This window comes from Cyprinus carpio, chromosome B2 (assembly GCF_018340385.1).
Source record: "Cyprinus carpio isolate SPL01 chromosome B2, ASM1834038v1, whole genome shotgun sequence".
NCBI lineage: Eukaryota > Metazoa > Chordata > Actinopteri > Cypriniformes > Cyprinidae > Cyprinus > Cyprinus carpio.
The window spans coordinates 14,645,477-14,662,850 of record NC_056598.1 but is presented as its reverse complement, the minus strand read 5'-3'; the positions used below and the strand labels follow the sequence as shown (position 1 = coordinate 14,662,850).

Genomic DNA, 17,374 nt, shown 5'->3' with positions numbered 1-17,374 from the left:
CTTGTGCCATTAATAATGTAACTTTGTACAGACAGTCATCTGATCTACTTTCAGTGAAGCTCAAGATGCTCTTTGGATTTATGAAAATCATGATCATCACTGACACAAACTAAAGAGTTCATGCAGCTCGACTGCCATTAAAGCAAAAGAGAGACATTTTAAAGTGACATTTTGAAATCCATCCTTTACTCAAATTGTTATGTCGATGAAATAACTTGCAAGGAAACATTAATATTAGAATTTCCACAAATTGTCTCACACTTTTGGACCACAATATATTTGTCAGTAATGCTACCTAGCAGAATAAATCATCAAAGCTTATTACCGCCTGCGTTTCTGCACAATGTCGATGGGTCTGTTGACGGCACATGGAGATCCATATAAATTCCAGTTCCGTGGCTTCAGTGCCCGATCAGCTGAGAAAGAGAATCCACAGTTTGCTGGCACACTCATCTTGCCGGCACACTCATCCGGTGATGTCTCTCATGTAATTCCTTCACACAAATAGACTTCTTTTCACTCTTTTTAGGTAAACATTGTTCGTGGATCAAAATGACACCTCATTGCCTCTGGTGAATTATTACATGAAGGAAAACAACAAAAAGCAAAGCATGATATCCACTGTTCTCTTCTAATAGTCCATCAGCTCTCACCTCCTCTGTGACTCTTCTGTGAGTGAACAGAGAAGTGAGCTTGAGTGACGGGCCTCGTCCAAACCCATGCTTCACTCTGCAAGCATATGTGCAACTTTAAGAGATGCTCCAGCAACATTTACACATGGATCTTCTGCTCAGTCAACTCCAGACGAACTTCTCATCTAAAATGATCCTGTGAGTGAAGGTACCACAGGCTTCTGTCTTGCTCTGCTTCTGTGTGGTAGCTGGACTCATGTAAGAGTCATATTTTAGCTAGACTCTTTGGCCCACCGTTGCCAGACGGCTGGAGCTCGCCTTACTTTGAGATCATGCTCAAGAAAGAGGGTGGGACCAAATAGAGCACAGTTCCCGCCTCCTTGAGACGTAACCCTTTCCTGCTCGGTCTGCAGCTGATTAAAGCAAAGTGCTGAGTAAAATAAAAAAGGTAACACTTTAGTATAGGGACCAATTCTTGCTATTAACTAGTTGCTTATTAGCATGCCTATTATTAACATATTGGCTGTTTGTTAGTAGATATAAAACACTCTTCATGACCATATTCCACATTCCAAAGATACAGTCTCTTATTTAAAAGATTTATTCAGCACCTTGTCTATGTTAATTGCAGATGCAGCAAAAAAGTTCATATCTAAACACTGGTGCTAATGCACACACTTAAAAAAAAAGATTCCAGATCGGTGTTTTCACAGTGATGTCATAGAAGAATCATTTTCGGTTCCTCAAGGATCCTTTCAGTAATCAGTTCTACAGAATTTTTTTTTTTTTCTTAAGGCTGGAATACACTATGCAATTTTTGCCCCGATTTACAGTCTGAACATGTTGACGCTATAGTTGGCTGAAAGTCAGATCCAGTCTGCATATTTGAGTTAAAAGATTTAATAGAGAATCACATACTGTATGATGGTCACAGACTATGACTATGATTATGACTATGACTACAGACGATGATTCCATTCAGTCTGAGGAAATCAAACACACATTGTGTTCATTTGTCACACGTCTCCTGGTTTCTATGTGAGTTTGTTGTGATCAACAACTTTAAAATCAGTGAGTAAAAAAGTTAGTGAGTGATCCTCATTCGTTAAGTGCAACATTTTAAAAATCTAAAGAATGATTTAGACTGTAAAGAACCTTTTGTGGAAAGGAAAGGTTCCATGGATGTTAAAGGTTCCTCATGGAAAAACAGAGAGTATCTGCTCAGCACTAAGATAATACAAACAAAACACAGCTGTTAATCTGAATATGAGAATGACTTTTGTAAACTCTCTTATGCCCAGACACAAATGTGAACCAAAAACTTTGTGACAAGGAAAAAAGTCAGGTCTATTCCTTCCCCTCAAGAGAGGATCTACAGTAAACCCAAGATAACAATAGAAAACCTGCTGTTGCTGCCAAGAATCAAAAGAGACACGCATATACAGTAACTTCCTAAGCTGATCTTTAAGTCCTTAATCTTCATATTCACTCTTGATGAATTACAAGTTTAGTTTGAGATCTCAGGGAATTTTAATGGGAATCAACTTACTTGAGAACATCATTTGAGTACTGAATTGTTGCTACGATTGCTACCTCAAACAAAGTGGTTTAGCTGGTTTCTCTGCAGTGAACACGGGATAAACAAGTGGTACAGAAATCACATTCATGGTTTCTCACAGCCCTTTTTCCAGAAACGCTAATACTCTCAGAATTAAAAAAATAATAATATTTAGGCAATGTTTTGCATTAGAAAATGTATTTATTATTAAATGTATTAATTATAGTTTCAGAGTCAAAAGATGGATCTTTCTCTCTTGAATTATCTAAATATAATTTGTGAACAAATGATATTGTCCAATAAAACAAAGAATCCCCCAAATCCCTTGATTCAGGTAAAACTGCCAGGATGTAGCTGTTTCTGTGTGTTAATGGTTTGGACAACATGAGGGCTGATAAAGATCTTTGGCTAAAGCAAATGACCTTGTTTGGACTGTATACATGTTTCAGTCATAACAGTTTGTTAGGATGTCATAATCATGATCCAAAAAATAATGATAAGCAATTCTTGGAAAGATTTTAATATTCATGCAAATTGGCGCATGCGTGTTTTAGCACTTACGGAAAATAACACAAGGCCGTAGATCTTCCACAGAACTGGTAATCTGGGTCATTTTGTTAGAAAGTGCAGCCAGTGGTCAGGTTTGTACTGATTTAAGATAAGGTTTTAACAAAGAGGTTTTTCAAGAGGTTTTTGACTGTTTGAATCTGCTTTTCATTTTCTAAAAAGCTCAAAACTATCCAGTTTAATAAACCTGACAAAGAGATCCATGACATTGATACTTTAGTTCTTTAAATTAAATTTTAAAAATTCAAACAAAACTGAATGATCAGGTGCTGTATGTTGATAATGTCAGTATGACAACCTATGTAGTTATGATTTTCCAGAAATTAATAAAACATTTTTCCACAGTGCAATGAATAACCAATTACTGTGACGGATTGGAACCCAGCGTAAAAATGAAATTTTCTTAACAGATTACTCTTTCAGGAATGAAAGTCCCGAGGTCAAGATGATGATTATTATTCTTGGCTCTGCAGCATACTGAAAAAATCTCTTTTGCTCATCTCAGTGCTCATTTTTTATTATTATTCAGTGTCCTGGAAATCTATCAGCTCCAGATAGCAAACAGACTTCAGTGTTTATACCTGGCAAATGTCTCTGTGCATACTGGTACAGACTCTTAGCCCAGTCTTTTCTTCTCATATGCATAGGGGAAAAAATATATATATTTTCAAAATTTTGGATTGCCATTAAAATGTATTTTTTTAAAGAAATTAATTTATTCAGCAAGGATGCAATGAACTGATCAAAAGTATAAATACTTTTTAAATTGGTGCAAAAGTTTTCATTAATTCAAATAAATCCTGTTATTTTGAACCTTCTATTCAAATAATGCTTAAAAACAAAATAAGTTGTATGATTTCAACTGTTGAACATCGATAATAATACGAAATGATTCTTGAGCACTTCTGAAGGATCATGTGACACTGAAGTCTGGAGTAATTGCTGCTGAAAATGCCATCACATGAATACATTACATTTTTAAATGTATTAAAATAGAAAACAATTATTTTATAATGTAATAATATTTTGCAATATTACTGTTTTAGTTTGTCATTGTCTACATTGTCTGCACACCTTAAATGACTGAATAACTGAGCTCATCTGCCAGTTTAACAGCACTGTGGGCAAGCAAATGGCTTTTGCCAGAACTGAGACTTAAAGGATGCATGAATCTCCAGCCAGATGTCACAGCATGCATGAAGCATCACTGTGCTGACGTCACAGGCTTGTCTCACTGTGGCGCTTGGCTGGCTAGCAGATGACACCAACTTCCTGTGATAAATTTTGCTAGGAATCAGGGAAAGCGTTGAATAAAAGTGGATACTCCACAAAATGGAATATAATGCTAAGCAGGACTCATAGTGTGACTTTAGCTCTGCTCACAATTTAAAATGCCTTGATGAAGATGCCTTTTGCAACAAAGAAGCACATATTAAACTGGTCTTGTTCTAAGAAATTAATAAACTGCAAAGTAGATTTGCTATTAGTAATGCAATTTCAAGTTGTAAAGATTTTGCAACAGGTAGAAGAGTAAATTGATCTTCATTCATTTATAATGTGATGCATTTACGTTAGACCATTGCATCCCCTGCTGGTGAGACATGTACTACAAACAACCCTCTGGAAGATCACATAAACCAAACCCAGACTACCCAATCATGAGCTCAGCCCACCTTCTCTTAAATGGGTTACAATACTTCCATGTGGTAGACTGATTGTGCCAAATGGCAATACCCTTTTATTTTGATATTTGCCAACATGGTACGTTTCCATCCCTGCTCAGATTGCTGCTGATTTTAGAGGGGTTTTGGACACTTTTCTGCTGGTCTGACAATTTAAGACCAGCAAACCAGCTTAGAATAGTTTAAGATGTGATGAATTACCATAGAAGCTGAAGTCGGTGCTAGTGCACTGCTGTTAATTCTATGCCCACAAGCAAATTAATACTTCGATTAATCTATATAATTTTCGCAGTTACATAGTTTCACCAGTAGATGTCACCAGTTTATAATCTAAGAGCACAGTAACAGATTTCCTAAAACAGCTGGGTAAAAAAACAAAAAAAATAAAAAACCTGCTCTGACAGCTTCTATTAGATAGCTGGTTTCTAATGGAGAAAGCGCAGATGGGTTGGCAGGGTTCCCGTCATCAGTGAGAGAGGCTGACAGATCAATGAGCGGTGGGAGTCATTGGGGAAAGCAGCCATGCCTAAAATATGGAGCAGAACAGTGACGCACAGCGACTCCAGTCACAGCATCAGCGCCTATCGACTGTTCTGAGCTCTGAGGTTTTATTTTTGGGTCTGCTGGATACTGACACTATTGTCCTGTGATTGGTTCACCTCACTTGACTTTTTATTTCTTTTCTTTTTTTTTTAAGTTATATTTATGGTCTTTTTACGCCTTTATTGTGAGAGGACAGTGGAGAGAGGGGAGTGGGATCAGCAAAGGACAAGTACTGCTCACTGCAGAGCCAAATGTCCTCCAGCTTGCCCTCTCTGTATGTCCAGCTCCATCTCTGTGGAACTAATAGGTGGAGTTATGTTAAGCAATAGGGTTAGGGGTAGGATTAGGTTGTGGTTAGGTGTCTATCTCCACCCATTACCTCCAGCTCCTCCCATTTGGCTCTTCAACAAGCACCCTCTCGCAAAGGACCTCAAGGCAGGATTCAAACTTGGGTCACCATGAGCGCAGTTGTGCTATATGTCGACGTACTAACCACAAGGCTATGGGCGCCAACTTGACTTTCTCTTTTGACATCTAAGGGTCTGAGATGGAATGCAAAACAGACCCAATATTATGTCATTCTGAGGTTTAGCTCAGTTTAGCATTCTCAGACATTTTCATTCCGTGCTGCTTTTCTAACGTTTTTTTTTCTGTCTAAATGGCATTCTAAAAAATTGAAGTTGAAGTTAAAAGAAGTTCAACTTTAAAAACAACAACAACAACAAAAAAAGCGTGTCACTAGACCTTGCATTTTTTCACGTAAAACAGTTTTTAAACATAAAAATTAATTCTGTGTAAATAGTGCTAATGCCGAGTTCACACTGGATGATTTTCAAAGTCTACGGATCACCATTGTTTTCACACTGCACGACTATCTGGGGTACCATTTATTTGCTGGATCGGTGACAGTAGGGTACATGCTGCATGACTTTACAATATGAAGAATCGCCGACAACTCTGTCTAGTCGCAAGACGCAATAACTCAAGTTATTAAAATGGTAGCCTGCAAGAAGTTCCCAATACAAATGGCCGACTATTTGTCCTCTGTTTGTTTTTGCGCGTTCAAAGGATTATACAGCTAAAATCAGTTGACACTGTTACAAATTTTTACAATTTCTGTTTACAATTACAACACAGAGTTTTTGGGCCTAAAAACAAACTTTTGAAAAAGGGTTTCAGTGCAGGTTTTTGAAACCGATACCATTATTGTCTCCATGTTAACCACAGAAACCTTACATTTTTGAAAAAAGTGACATCCTGTGCATGCTTATTACATTTTCCATCTATAGGCATGCACAAGTGATGAAAAATGCATATGTGCACAGGTACGAGTTTCTTTACAATGTGACATTACCAACTAACCTAAGTCTTGTAGCAGCAAGGCTCAAGTGCAGTCGACCCTTAAACAAAACTATCTTAAAATAAGTAACAACGGGACATTGCTTTTATACAACTGCTCAATAATACGGAGTAACTTACAATTTAGTATTAGCAGTTACTCTGTCTGTTTTTTTTTTGGGGGGGGGGGGGGGGGGGGGGGGTGGGGGTGGGGTTGCCATTGAAAATAGCTCCAAATGAAATCACCACAGAGCTGTTGGCATCTCTGATACAAATGTGATAAATGATGAGGTAGATATCCAGTCCTCTAGCTCAATGCTGATGCTCTACAACACTGCTTGCTCTGCTTTAAATGGCTATTGTGGTGATATGCATCTAGGAAACAAGTCACAGCTTTGTCTGAGTCACGTGGAGAGTAAGAGTGTTGTCTCTAAATGAAAAGCCTCTCTTATAAACAGTGTAACACTGTGATAAGCTGTGCAGAGTTGTGACAGGTCCTTTAGAAAGCAATAGATTGAAGAGTAGCAGTGTTTCAAAGAGGCTCAAACAAATCTACTTTACAAGAGATAAATACCACTCAGACTTAACAATAAAGATCACTGTAATCTTCAACTTATGACATCTGATATCAGCATCAGACAATAAATGTGACTTTTTAATGTTATCACCATCAGTCTCCTTAATAAAATAAGCAAATAACATTTTTTGAATATACACTACCTTTTAAAAGTTTGGGGTCTGTACATTTTTAAGTTTACCAAGGCTGCATTTATTCGTTCAAAATTACATTAAAACAGTACTGTGAAATATTATTGCAATTTAAAATAACTGTTTTCTGTTTCAGGTTTAATATATTGTAAAAATACAATTTATTCCTGTGATGGCAAAGCTGAATTTCCATTTTATATTTATTTTTATTATCAATATTAAAAACAGTTGTGCTGATTATAGCATTTTTTTGGAGAGTGTTTTTTATGTAATCAGTTTTACAAAATGTAGATTGACAACTACTGTGCATGTGTTTGAGTTTGATCATTTAAACAGCATACACTCCACATACTGTAAAGGTACAAGAGTGTAACTCACTCATAATTTACATTAGGTAACTCCAGGCATGCTGGATAGTACAGAGGTTACTGTGTGCGTAAGGTCACAGTGTGTCCAGCTACAGGCGAACATCAACAGACACTGGCTGAACCATTGATTCTCTACCTCTACTGGCCTCAGGCTGTCCAGGCCACAGATATAGCAGCTACACAACACATCACATAACAGCCAGCGCTGCTCTCTGCCTGCTTAAAAACTGTCATACTATGCATAGCAGTGCTTGCAGAGGAAAAGGGAGGTCTAAACAACTCCCGATCTGCTCTCTCCACTAGAAGGTGCACTCATCATTTCAGAGCTTATGTTAGTGATGTCAGAAATCCAGTCGACTGGTTTGCTTCAAGACTTTCTTACACAAGAAAAACCTGCCAGGACTGAGCACTTGATTCACGCAGAGTGTAAATCTCATTCTTTAGTTATTTCCAATTGTCCAAGTGCTCTTCAACACAGCGAAAATTACATTTACAACATGGGATAATGACATGGTGCAACACAGACACAGTTTTTTGCTCCCAAATTTCCACCAAGGTCATTATATAACCAGTTAAATTTAGAAAATGAAGCTTTAAAACTCATTTTAGCATATGGCCAGTTCAATTTAAGGTGAACACTCCTTAAATGTTGCTTATACATACCCAATGCACGAGTGTCGCCGTGTTGAATAGCTCATCTGCATTGTCTTCCTGGGGAATCGAAGGTCTTTACTCATTGTGACAGAGGATTACGTTAACTTTTGAATACTATAGTTAAAACTTGGAAAGTGTGTCAGATTTTGGACAGCAAGGATGTGGTAGAACTAAAAGCAACACCTCAGAAGATTTCTTGTCTTGATCTCATGTCCATTATATGCCCAGTGTTTCCATCCACTGAAAAACATAATGCTGAGACAATCTTGATAAACAAAAATTCAACAGAGCAAAAATAATAGGAACATTGATGAAAGTTCAGTTGGGCACTCAAACTTGATATCAACTTAAAAAATCCACTATATCACCAGCATAAAGGGCCACCATAGCCTCTACAGTGCAGCTAGTCCTCTTACGTTTGCCTTGCCAAATCCCACAAAGTCCTTAAAGGAAGAGCATAACGGGGAAAAAAATGAGCCTAACAAAAAAGGAGGCTCCTAAACATCAAAAGTATTTGCTGATATTTTATTAGTTGCATAAAAGTCTGAAAATCTGTGGGGGAAAGCTCCAAAAAGGAGTTGAGAGGCTCATAATCCCATCAGATGCTCCACAGAGTGTGCCGTCCCATCCAGCCTCCCGACACCATTCTCTGAATCCAAAGCCCTGAAACTAAACTCTGGCCTGAAACAACCAGCCTTTGATAGAGAGAGAGAGAAAGAGAGAGAGAGAGACAGACAGACAGACAAATAGAGGGTGGAGGGAAGGGGAGAGAGGGACATAGAGAGAGAAACTCTGTAGCACTGTTGCATGTGTATATAAGGTATTTTTCAGGGGTCGGCTGTGTGTTCTGAGATGAGGCTTGACATCTGCAGCTTGCTACTTTACCGTCTTCAAGTGCTTTAAAAGTAATAACCTGAGTCCTGCACATCACTGGCCTGTTTCCAAATGCAACACTAACTGGACCCTGCCTGCAGCCAAATAATCACAGTGTGTGTGGCTAAATCCAATACATAAAGGTAGGTTGTGAGCACACACAGCGGCTCAACATAAACTCAACTTTTTGTACTTTGCAAAAAATAAAAAATATTGTGCAAAGTCAGAAGTACAAAATGACAGGAACGTCAAGTGAGGGAAAAGACCAGGAAGCCACACAGCTGTACCCTCCAGTGGACACAAAATATACAGTATTTTACCACGTACAGTACAAAAGGTACAAAAGAAGCTCCTTCTGAGTAGCTGACTTGACATTTTACTGGCTCTTTGCTTTAATTTTTTTTCTCTTATATTCTGTCCATAAACATAAATAATATTTTTTTAACAATTCAGGTTAATATGGAAATAGTACTGCAGTCTGACCATCCTTTTTGTGAACTGTAAATACATATTAGCCTAAAAAAAATATCTATCTATGGTATACTATGCTATGCTATACTATGTTCTACTATATTATACATTTCTCTTGTATTTGGTCCATAAACCGAATTTATCTATTTTTTGTAATTTAGATGACAGTGGAAATAGTCCTGTAGAAAACTATCCTTATTATGAACTGCAAATACATTTTACCTGCAATATAAATCCAAAATCTTTACTACTATTTCCACTGTTTATTTATACAAACTTGCATGCCTCCACATAGAATAATAATAGAATAAGAAAAACTGAATAAGAATCATCAGCATTCATTTTAAAAAAAAAAAACTGTCCTAAAATGCCTGCAGTGTGACATACTTTTTATTCTCTAAAACAGTTTTAAGTGGCATTTTCTATAAAACATTTTCTATAAAATAACATTAAATTTAATATACTGCAATAATGGCCTAAAATGCTGGGATAAGCTCCACCATCCCATTATCCTACATAGGACAAACATTTTTGATACTTAGGGGTTCAAGAGCGTAGTGCTGAAACCTTATTGTAATTGTAAGAATGGCCAAGGATCAGCAATCTCCATGTAAAACTGATCGGGCAGATAAAACTATGTCATAGAGACTTGAAACTTGATGTGGAACGGGATGATCGTACTAACACTGCCTACAACATCAACAAGGCTCGCCCCAATCGGCCTGATTGTCTTATGTGTCTTATGTCGTTGGAATCCTTGGCTCACGCTGCACAAAATGCACACCTTGGATTTGTGCATCACCCTGGTGAAATTTTCAGGTATTTTGCATTTTTTTTAAAACCTACATTTGTGGACTAGTCCTACGTTTTTCGCCCGATCGGAACCCAACCAGGGAAGATTCTCTGGAGAGTGAATATCAATACTTATCAAAAAGAAATTTAACTTTCTACTCTCTGACGCAAAGGGATGCCAAAATGTTTGAAAGGGGCAGTCCCGCCTTTACTAAAATGGCTATAACTTTAGAACAGAATCAGATATCTTCGCCAAACTCACAATGTGTATGTAAGAGCTGAATCTGAGGTCACATGAAAAAAGTCTTGGATACTTGTTGGCACTATAAACGGGAAAAAAACATAAAATTGGCCATATCTATGCACTCGTTTGTCCTATCAACATGGAAAGCGGCACGCACGGTCTTGGTCCAAAGTGCCACAAGCAGCTATAAGGACATTTGCGTATCTCAAAAAACATGGCCGCCATTAGCCGATGAATTTTGAGCAACTATTAGCCTGTTTGACTCACAGCCCTAAACGTCTGTGAGAAATTTGAAAGAAATCAGCCACTGGTTGGCAATTTTTCAAGGGTATAAACAATTGTATACTGTGCGGTTTTTCCACACATACACACAATATTCGTATCATACGATAGACCTCCTCATTCCGATAAACTTTGCCTCTAGAACGACTGCTGTCAATCAAACCATTATGACTTTTGCGAACTAGTCCTAGGTTTTTTGCTCAATCTGGAAAAAACACTGCAGTACAATTCTCTGGACTCTCTAGATCAATAATTTTCCAAAAAATGTTGAAATTTACCATTTGGGAAGCTATAACATGGTTGTTTAGAAATGGGGCCTGTCCAATTATACCCAAAAGCCTATAAAGCCTAAACGAAAACTCAAAACTTGACAAAACCTGGTAAGGACATGTGACAGGTGATTCTAAACAAGCATGCAAAGTTTTAGGTAGATCGGACCACAGCTGCTGCTATAACAGTCATAAATGTAAAAAAAAATCATATTTCTTTGGTACAGTGCCTTGATTTAGGTGGTTATAGGCTTATTAAATAATATGTAACGTCTTATTTTATATGTGCTTTAAAGCCTTTTAAAGCACTTGAACCCCGGTAATCACTGCTTGCTGCTATATTTTCTTTAGTATTATATTTTAACCTAAAACACAAAGTTGTTATTTGTTGACTACCCTACTACAAAAGAACCTAGTCTTTATATGTTTGCAAAAATACGTGCAGATGATTTGGCAGCCTGTAAGTGACAAGAGGAGAGAAGATATAAAGTTTTAGTTGATCTGTTTATGGGTGAGGCGAGGATGTGGGAGGTGAGGGCTGCTGCAGGTGCTTGAACTCAGGCTGTTGATATCAGCCAAACAGTCTTGAGAGGTAGATCAGCACATGACAGCATAACGCTTAAGAAGAACGTCAAGAGCAGCGTGAGACTTACAAACAAGTTTTGAATGCAAAACATATCTAGCAGCATCTCTGAAAAGCTGTTAAAGCAGAGGAAGCTGTTACAAAGACACCCTTGAATTCTGGTTGTAAAAAACCTTTACTAAATAAACAAGGTGGTAGAGAATCTGGGGAAGGTACATTTCCCACAGTACAGATTATGTTACTTCATTGAACTCACATGCTTTTTATGTGCAGCGTAGCACAGAATCAGCTTACTAAATATTGAGGGATTTATGGGTCAAAATATTTGCCATGATGAGATGTGTTAATCTCTATAGCGGACTTCTTGAAATAAGAACCAGAAAAGCTTCTGAAGATACATTACCATAATGTGGAAGGACTTCTTGGAGCAAACATATCTCCTGTTATTGTAACCCTGTAACATTCTGTTAAAAACACTTCAAATTTCCTGACACTAATGTTAAATAAAGTCGATTTGCTTCATCTCTTGCGGACAGCATTCTGACAGAGATATGGCTTGTTTAATCGTTCCTGTTCATTCACCATCCTGCCATAACTCTCCAACAGCCTGTTTCTTTCTTTCTCCCAAAAACTTGACATACACAAGAAAGATCTTTTCAGCTTTAAAAGTCACATTTGACCTGTGTGGACTTCCACTTTTCACTGAGCCAAGAGCGTCCATTAGACAGATGACAGATTGACTCTTTCCACTGCCATCACACAAACCAGCTGACATGAACACGGTGACCTGTGTTTAAACATTTCCGCTGAAACGGTTCCCTTGCAGAATTATTCTCTGATAAACAACTTCTGAGTTCACTGGTCACCTCTTGGCAAAATACTTGATAACTGTAATCAGTTAGTAAATATTTGAAGTAATGTCTTTTTCACAGTTTTTAAGTATAACACCTCCTCTGAGCTCTGCTTATGATTTCTCAACATTTACTGCATGTGCGTGTATGGCTGGGGATGTTTAGAGCGTTGCAGCCTCTGACTTCCTCAAATCTTAGAAGTTTAACAGACACAAAAACAGCTCAAAAACAAAGGCTGTAACATGTTAAAAGCACAGGCGTTAGAGATGGGTTTTGGCACTGGATTCCAAAGGGCCAGTTTTGAGGTTTTTAACTGGTTTTGTTCATGGCAATCTTCAAAACCCAGCAATTATATAATATTCACATGGTTTGAATCATGTGATTGTCCAATTTAAGGATGTTTTGAAGGTCAAAGAAAGAAAGAAAATATATTCCAAAAAATCTAATATTCATCAATAGAGGTAACACATAATACCAACAAAAAATTCATAATCATAAACATCTTTTAAAAGAAATTCATACTTTTATTCAGCAAGGACACATTGATCAAAAGTGACCAATAAACACATTTACAATATTACAAAAGATTTCTAAAAAAAGAAAAAACTTATAAAACTATTAAGCAGCACCACTGTTTTCAACACTGATAATAAGAAATGTTTCTTGAGCAGCAAATCAGAATGATTTCTGAAGGATCATGTGACACTGAAGGCTGGAGTAATGATGCTGAAAATTCAGCTTTGCATCACAACGATAGAGTAAAAAAAAAAAAAAAGAAACTGCCAGACCTGAAAGGCGACAAATTACAGAACTTGCAAACCACACTGACAAACGAACAAGTGTTATATGAAATGCTGACTTAGGTCTATCAATGTCCAAAAACTACACTGTAAAAATGTTTTGGCAGATAGCTAAAAATAGAACATTCAACAAAATAACATAACATTAATAAAATTATTTCACTATAAAATGATGATCACTATTTTTGCCTCCAGCAGTGCAGTCCTTGTGAATGTATACATGCACTTATATCTATAAAAAAAGGAAAGAAAAAACACATAATGCAGAACAAAGCCTGTTCTCTCAGAAAGTTAAGAGTTAAATTTACTACCAGGTTGGACTTTACCGGGCTTAACAGAAAGAACCAGTACAACTACGTGCAAAAAAAAAAAAAAAGACAGTTTATTTGATCAGTGTTGAGATAAGCTGACAATAACTACCTCGGGTCAAGACATCCTCCCAAACAAAGACATCTTTTTATGCTTCCACACAGCAGACAAACCTCCTCCTTGATTATAGTGATTATTATTGTACCTAGAAATGTTAGCATCAATACAAATTCTGGACAAGGGGGGCAAATGTCTCAAGCAGCCACAAAACTCGCCTTGTGATGTGTTGTTATGTAGATGCCTGTGCCACAAGACTCCTTTGTGTTTTTAAAGCCAAGCCTCCCGGTAAGAAGCTAAATGAATGATTCAGAGCGATTCGGATCCTACCTGGGAGTGTGAGCCAAAGTGAAGCGTCTCTGTAAAGCAATGCTGCGGTTCATCATCAGCCTGCGGAAGAGCAGAGGCGAGTTGCGGGGCGAACTCCGAGGAGAGTCCCGCGGAGACATTTTGGGGGAGCCGGTGGGAGAGTTCCCCTTCAGCTTGAGATGCGAGGGTCTCTGAGGTCTCTCCTCTTCTAAACTCTCTGACAGGACGTCGCTCATGGCAGCAGAGTTCCTGTGTCTTCACAACTGGCAAAATAACTGTCTAGTTGTGGCATGGGTGGGTCGCTCGCTCACACTGCTTTCTCAACACAAAAACCACAGTCTACATCTCTCACCCTTCACTAGAGCTGAGAAATCCAGCCTTGCTTCAGAGATCACAGGCGCATTAATGGAGCCAGCCATCATAAGCGATGGAATATCTCCTCTGGTGAACTAGCTTTGTTTACATAACTTGGAAGACTTCCCTCCAACAGACTAAATATGGCAGTGTGATTTACAATGAGTTGACTCCAAGATAGAGCTCACTAAGTGGCCCCACCTCCGCATTAAGACTATTAGTGAGCGAGGTCCAGTGTTTACTGGTCTGTAATGACTTCCTGTTCCAGTCCCCTGGTGCGCAGAAAAGCCAACGAACCAGCGGTGCAACGAAGAGCTGATCACGGCGTTCAGATTTCCTCTGAGAAATGAGTATGCCTTTAACATGCTCTAGATTTACCAGGAGAAGTTACATGAAAGCTCTGACTATAAAAAGCAAAGTCAGATAAAGTCAGACAGAGAGCATGCCTCATGTCACGATGGCCCTCTATCACGGGCCCCATGGGCTTTGATTATCAGAGAGGAAAAGGTTCCCTGTGATCCTTTGACTGCTGGATGAGTTGTGTACACAAAAACAATATGCATACAGTGGCCCTAATAAAGGTTTCTAATACTTTAGAGACACTTACTTAATATATGTTTGTTGCATTACAAAACAAAATATTAAACCCTTTATTAAAACTTAACCATAAAAATGAAAGACTTTCATTTTGTTCAGGTTACCGTTTTTTAAAACAATATAGCCTACACTATATTTGTGGTCATTAAAAAAAGAAATTAATACTTTTAGTGAGGATGGATTAAACTGATCAAAAGTGTCTGTAAAGACATTTATAATGTTACAAAAGTTTTCTACTTCAAATAAATTTTGTTCTTTTGAAATTTCTATTCATCAAAGAATCCTGAAAAAAGTAAAAACATTGGGAAATTAAATAAATTGCTGAATTTTAGAGGAATAGATTAGCCTATATTTTCATTATATTTTACATTTTTATATTTCACAATATTACTGTTTTCAGCCACTGTGTTAAGTGTGGCATGACATTCAGACATTTTAAGTGTGACATTTTAGACATTTGAAATACTTTTGAGAGCCACTTTTGATGCATTTTCCACTAGGGAAAATGCATCAAATTTTAACCCTTAGTATTTTTTAACATTTATGGAAGTAGAAACAAAACTTACAGTTTGTAACTACATGTTTTTTTATTATTATTAATAATATTAAATAACAAATCAAGAACAGAAATTAATCTGGTGAATAAAGAATGTGGCTATCCTTCTCATGTCTTACTTTTATATCTTAACGATATAAGTTACCTGAAAGGTTAAGCTATAGTTTGGTTAAAACAAAAAGTTCATAAGGTGTAACTGCACATTTACTAACTTTAGTCCGTTTTCTTGTCAGAAGCATCTTCCTGGTCTTTAGAGAACAATGGCTCCCTCTTCTGTCTCCATGCAAAACTATTTCTGTCTCTGGACACTACATCCATTTCATTATTGAAAAACTGAATTATATATAGGCATGTAAGAACAATTATTACAGTAATGATGTAGCTAACTGCACATTTAGTGGAAATATAAATTTTATATATTTTTTGAGAAACAACATACGCAACAGTAAGTGTTCCCGCTCCGTCTAAAGTTGCTGACGTGAAGCCACTATTTTGAAAACAGGTACATGACGAACGGTCATGTGGTATTAGGTTATCAGCTAAAATCTGTTTTAGTATTAAGTTCGTTTAACCCTTGACATGTAGACCTACCTGTTTACAACAGACGATAAAAACTAAATTTTCATCATTCATCGCAAACCGTGCAAAGCACGTCACTACCCAAAATTAAAAAAAAAAACTTTTTTTAAATCACGCGTTAATATTAAAAATCATACAAAGTGCCGCAAGAAGACAAAAGAGCAGCTTACTATGAACTTTGACAAGTTTCTGACTCCAGGCCATTGGCGACGCCGAGGCAGAAGGAGGCTTTGCGGGGGGTGTTCTCTGAATCTCCCTGAGCCGAGAGCCGGCGGGACAGACGGGGAAGCTGGAGGACCCCTGAAAATGTCCTCTTAACTGTACGGTGACTGGGAATGGATTTGGATCCGGTCAGGCCCTGCTGGTTCACTGTGTCCCATTGCCTCTGAATTAAAAAGAGACATAATCTCTGTCTAGACAAGTGAAGGCTAATATTGACATAATTACTATTAAAGTAACATAAATTAATAATAACATATAATGTTAAATAGCCAAATAGAGGTATTCCCTTTTAGTTTGTTTTTTGTTTCAATAATATCATATAATACATAATGATACGGTGCACTTCAATGAAAAATCGGTTATTTGCATAGTAACAGTGAAGCTATTGAGAATCCAACCAGACAGGATGACTGTGAGCACTGATGAACTGATATAACCCACCTCTGATGTCCAGAAAGACTTCAAAGAAGAGCTTCTCCTCATATTGTTGAAATGGGAAAAAATTCAACTCTGAAAAAAACACAGTTCATGATAAACCATAAATCTAGAAACTCTACTACTTTTACAGGTGCCTGGCAAAATACTTTCTACTGGACTCTACAGTTAAATGACAAAGACAATAAGCTCCAGTCAATAAATAGGCCAATGAATAATACTCAAAACAACTAGTTTAATAATGAACAGTTAAAATGTTCAGATAATAACACTTACCACTAAAACTGAGAAGATCTGGTAAGATGTACTGATTTCTTCATAAAATGTCATTTCACAAATATAATCTTCAATCCATGAGAGCTGAAAATTTTGGTCTCTTCCAAAAAGAAAAAATATTGTTTTCCTAACTTGTGGCACGTAACCTTTATAGCTCAAAAGCAAATGGTTTGTGAGAACATCCTGGCAGAACACCTGTTTTTATCAGTTTGGAAGCCCGTATGAAGGCGAGCAGTGTCCTGTCACTCTCACTCAGCAGGTTTGTCTGTGCTGACAGCATAGCAGTTCACGTGCTATCAATAACTGTCATACACCACTGAGAGATGGATGCCTTGATAGATGAACAAAAGTGCTCTTTTATATTTGGATTCAACCTCACAATTCAAGTTCTAAAGTGTATAAAAATAGTTAACTCTTGACTCTAATTTAAGGTAATATTCAACACACAAAAATAATTTTATTTTC

The 17,374-nt window shown here is 37.4% G+C and overlaps 1 protein-coding gene across 7 annotated transcripts in view; it reads right to left on the bottom strand.

Moving 5' to 3' along the window:
- pde4ca (phosphodiesterase 4C, cAMP-specific a) overlaps nt 1–17,344 on the bottom strand; it is a 41,542-nt gene extending 24,198 nt beyond the window's left edge. For 2 of the 7 annotated variants that reach the window (XM_042718240.1, XM_042718241.1), the window contains exons 1-3: nt 16,910–17,344; nt 16,640–16,708; nt 16,147–16,361 (exon numbers count right to left, since the gene is read on the bottom strand). In XM_042718240.1, the coding sequence (XP_042574174.1) occupies nt 16,147–16,361; nt 16,640–16,681 (257 nt within the window). In that variant the 5' untranslated portion in view covers nt 16,682–16,708; nt 16,910–17,344. Of the gene's footprint in view, nt 1–325; nt 961–8,059; nt 9,104–13,911; nt 14,766–16,146; nt 16,362–16,639; nt 16,709–16,909 lie in introns of those variants that run through there. The other 5 variants (XM_042718244.1, XM_042718245.1, XM_042718242.1 and 2 more) reach the window with 4 other exon arrangements.
- Between the last annotated feature and the right edge of the window lie 30 nt (nt 17,345–17,374).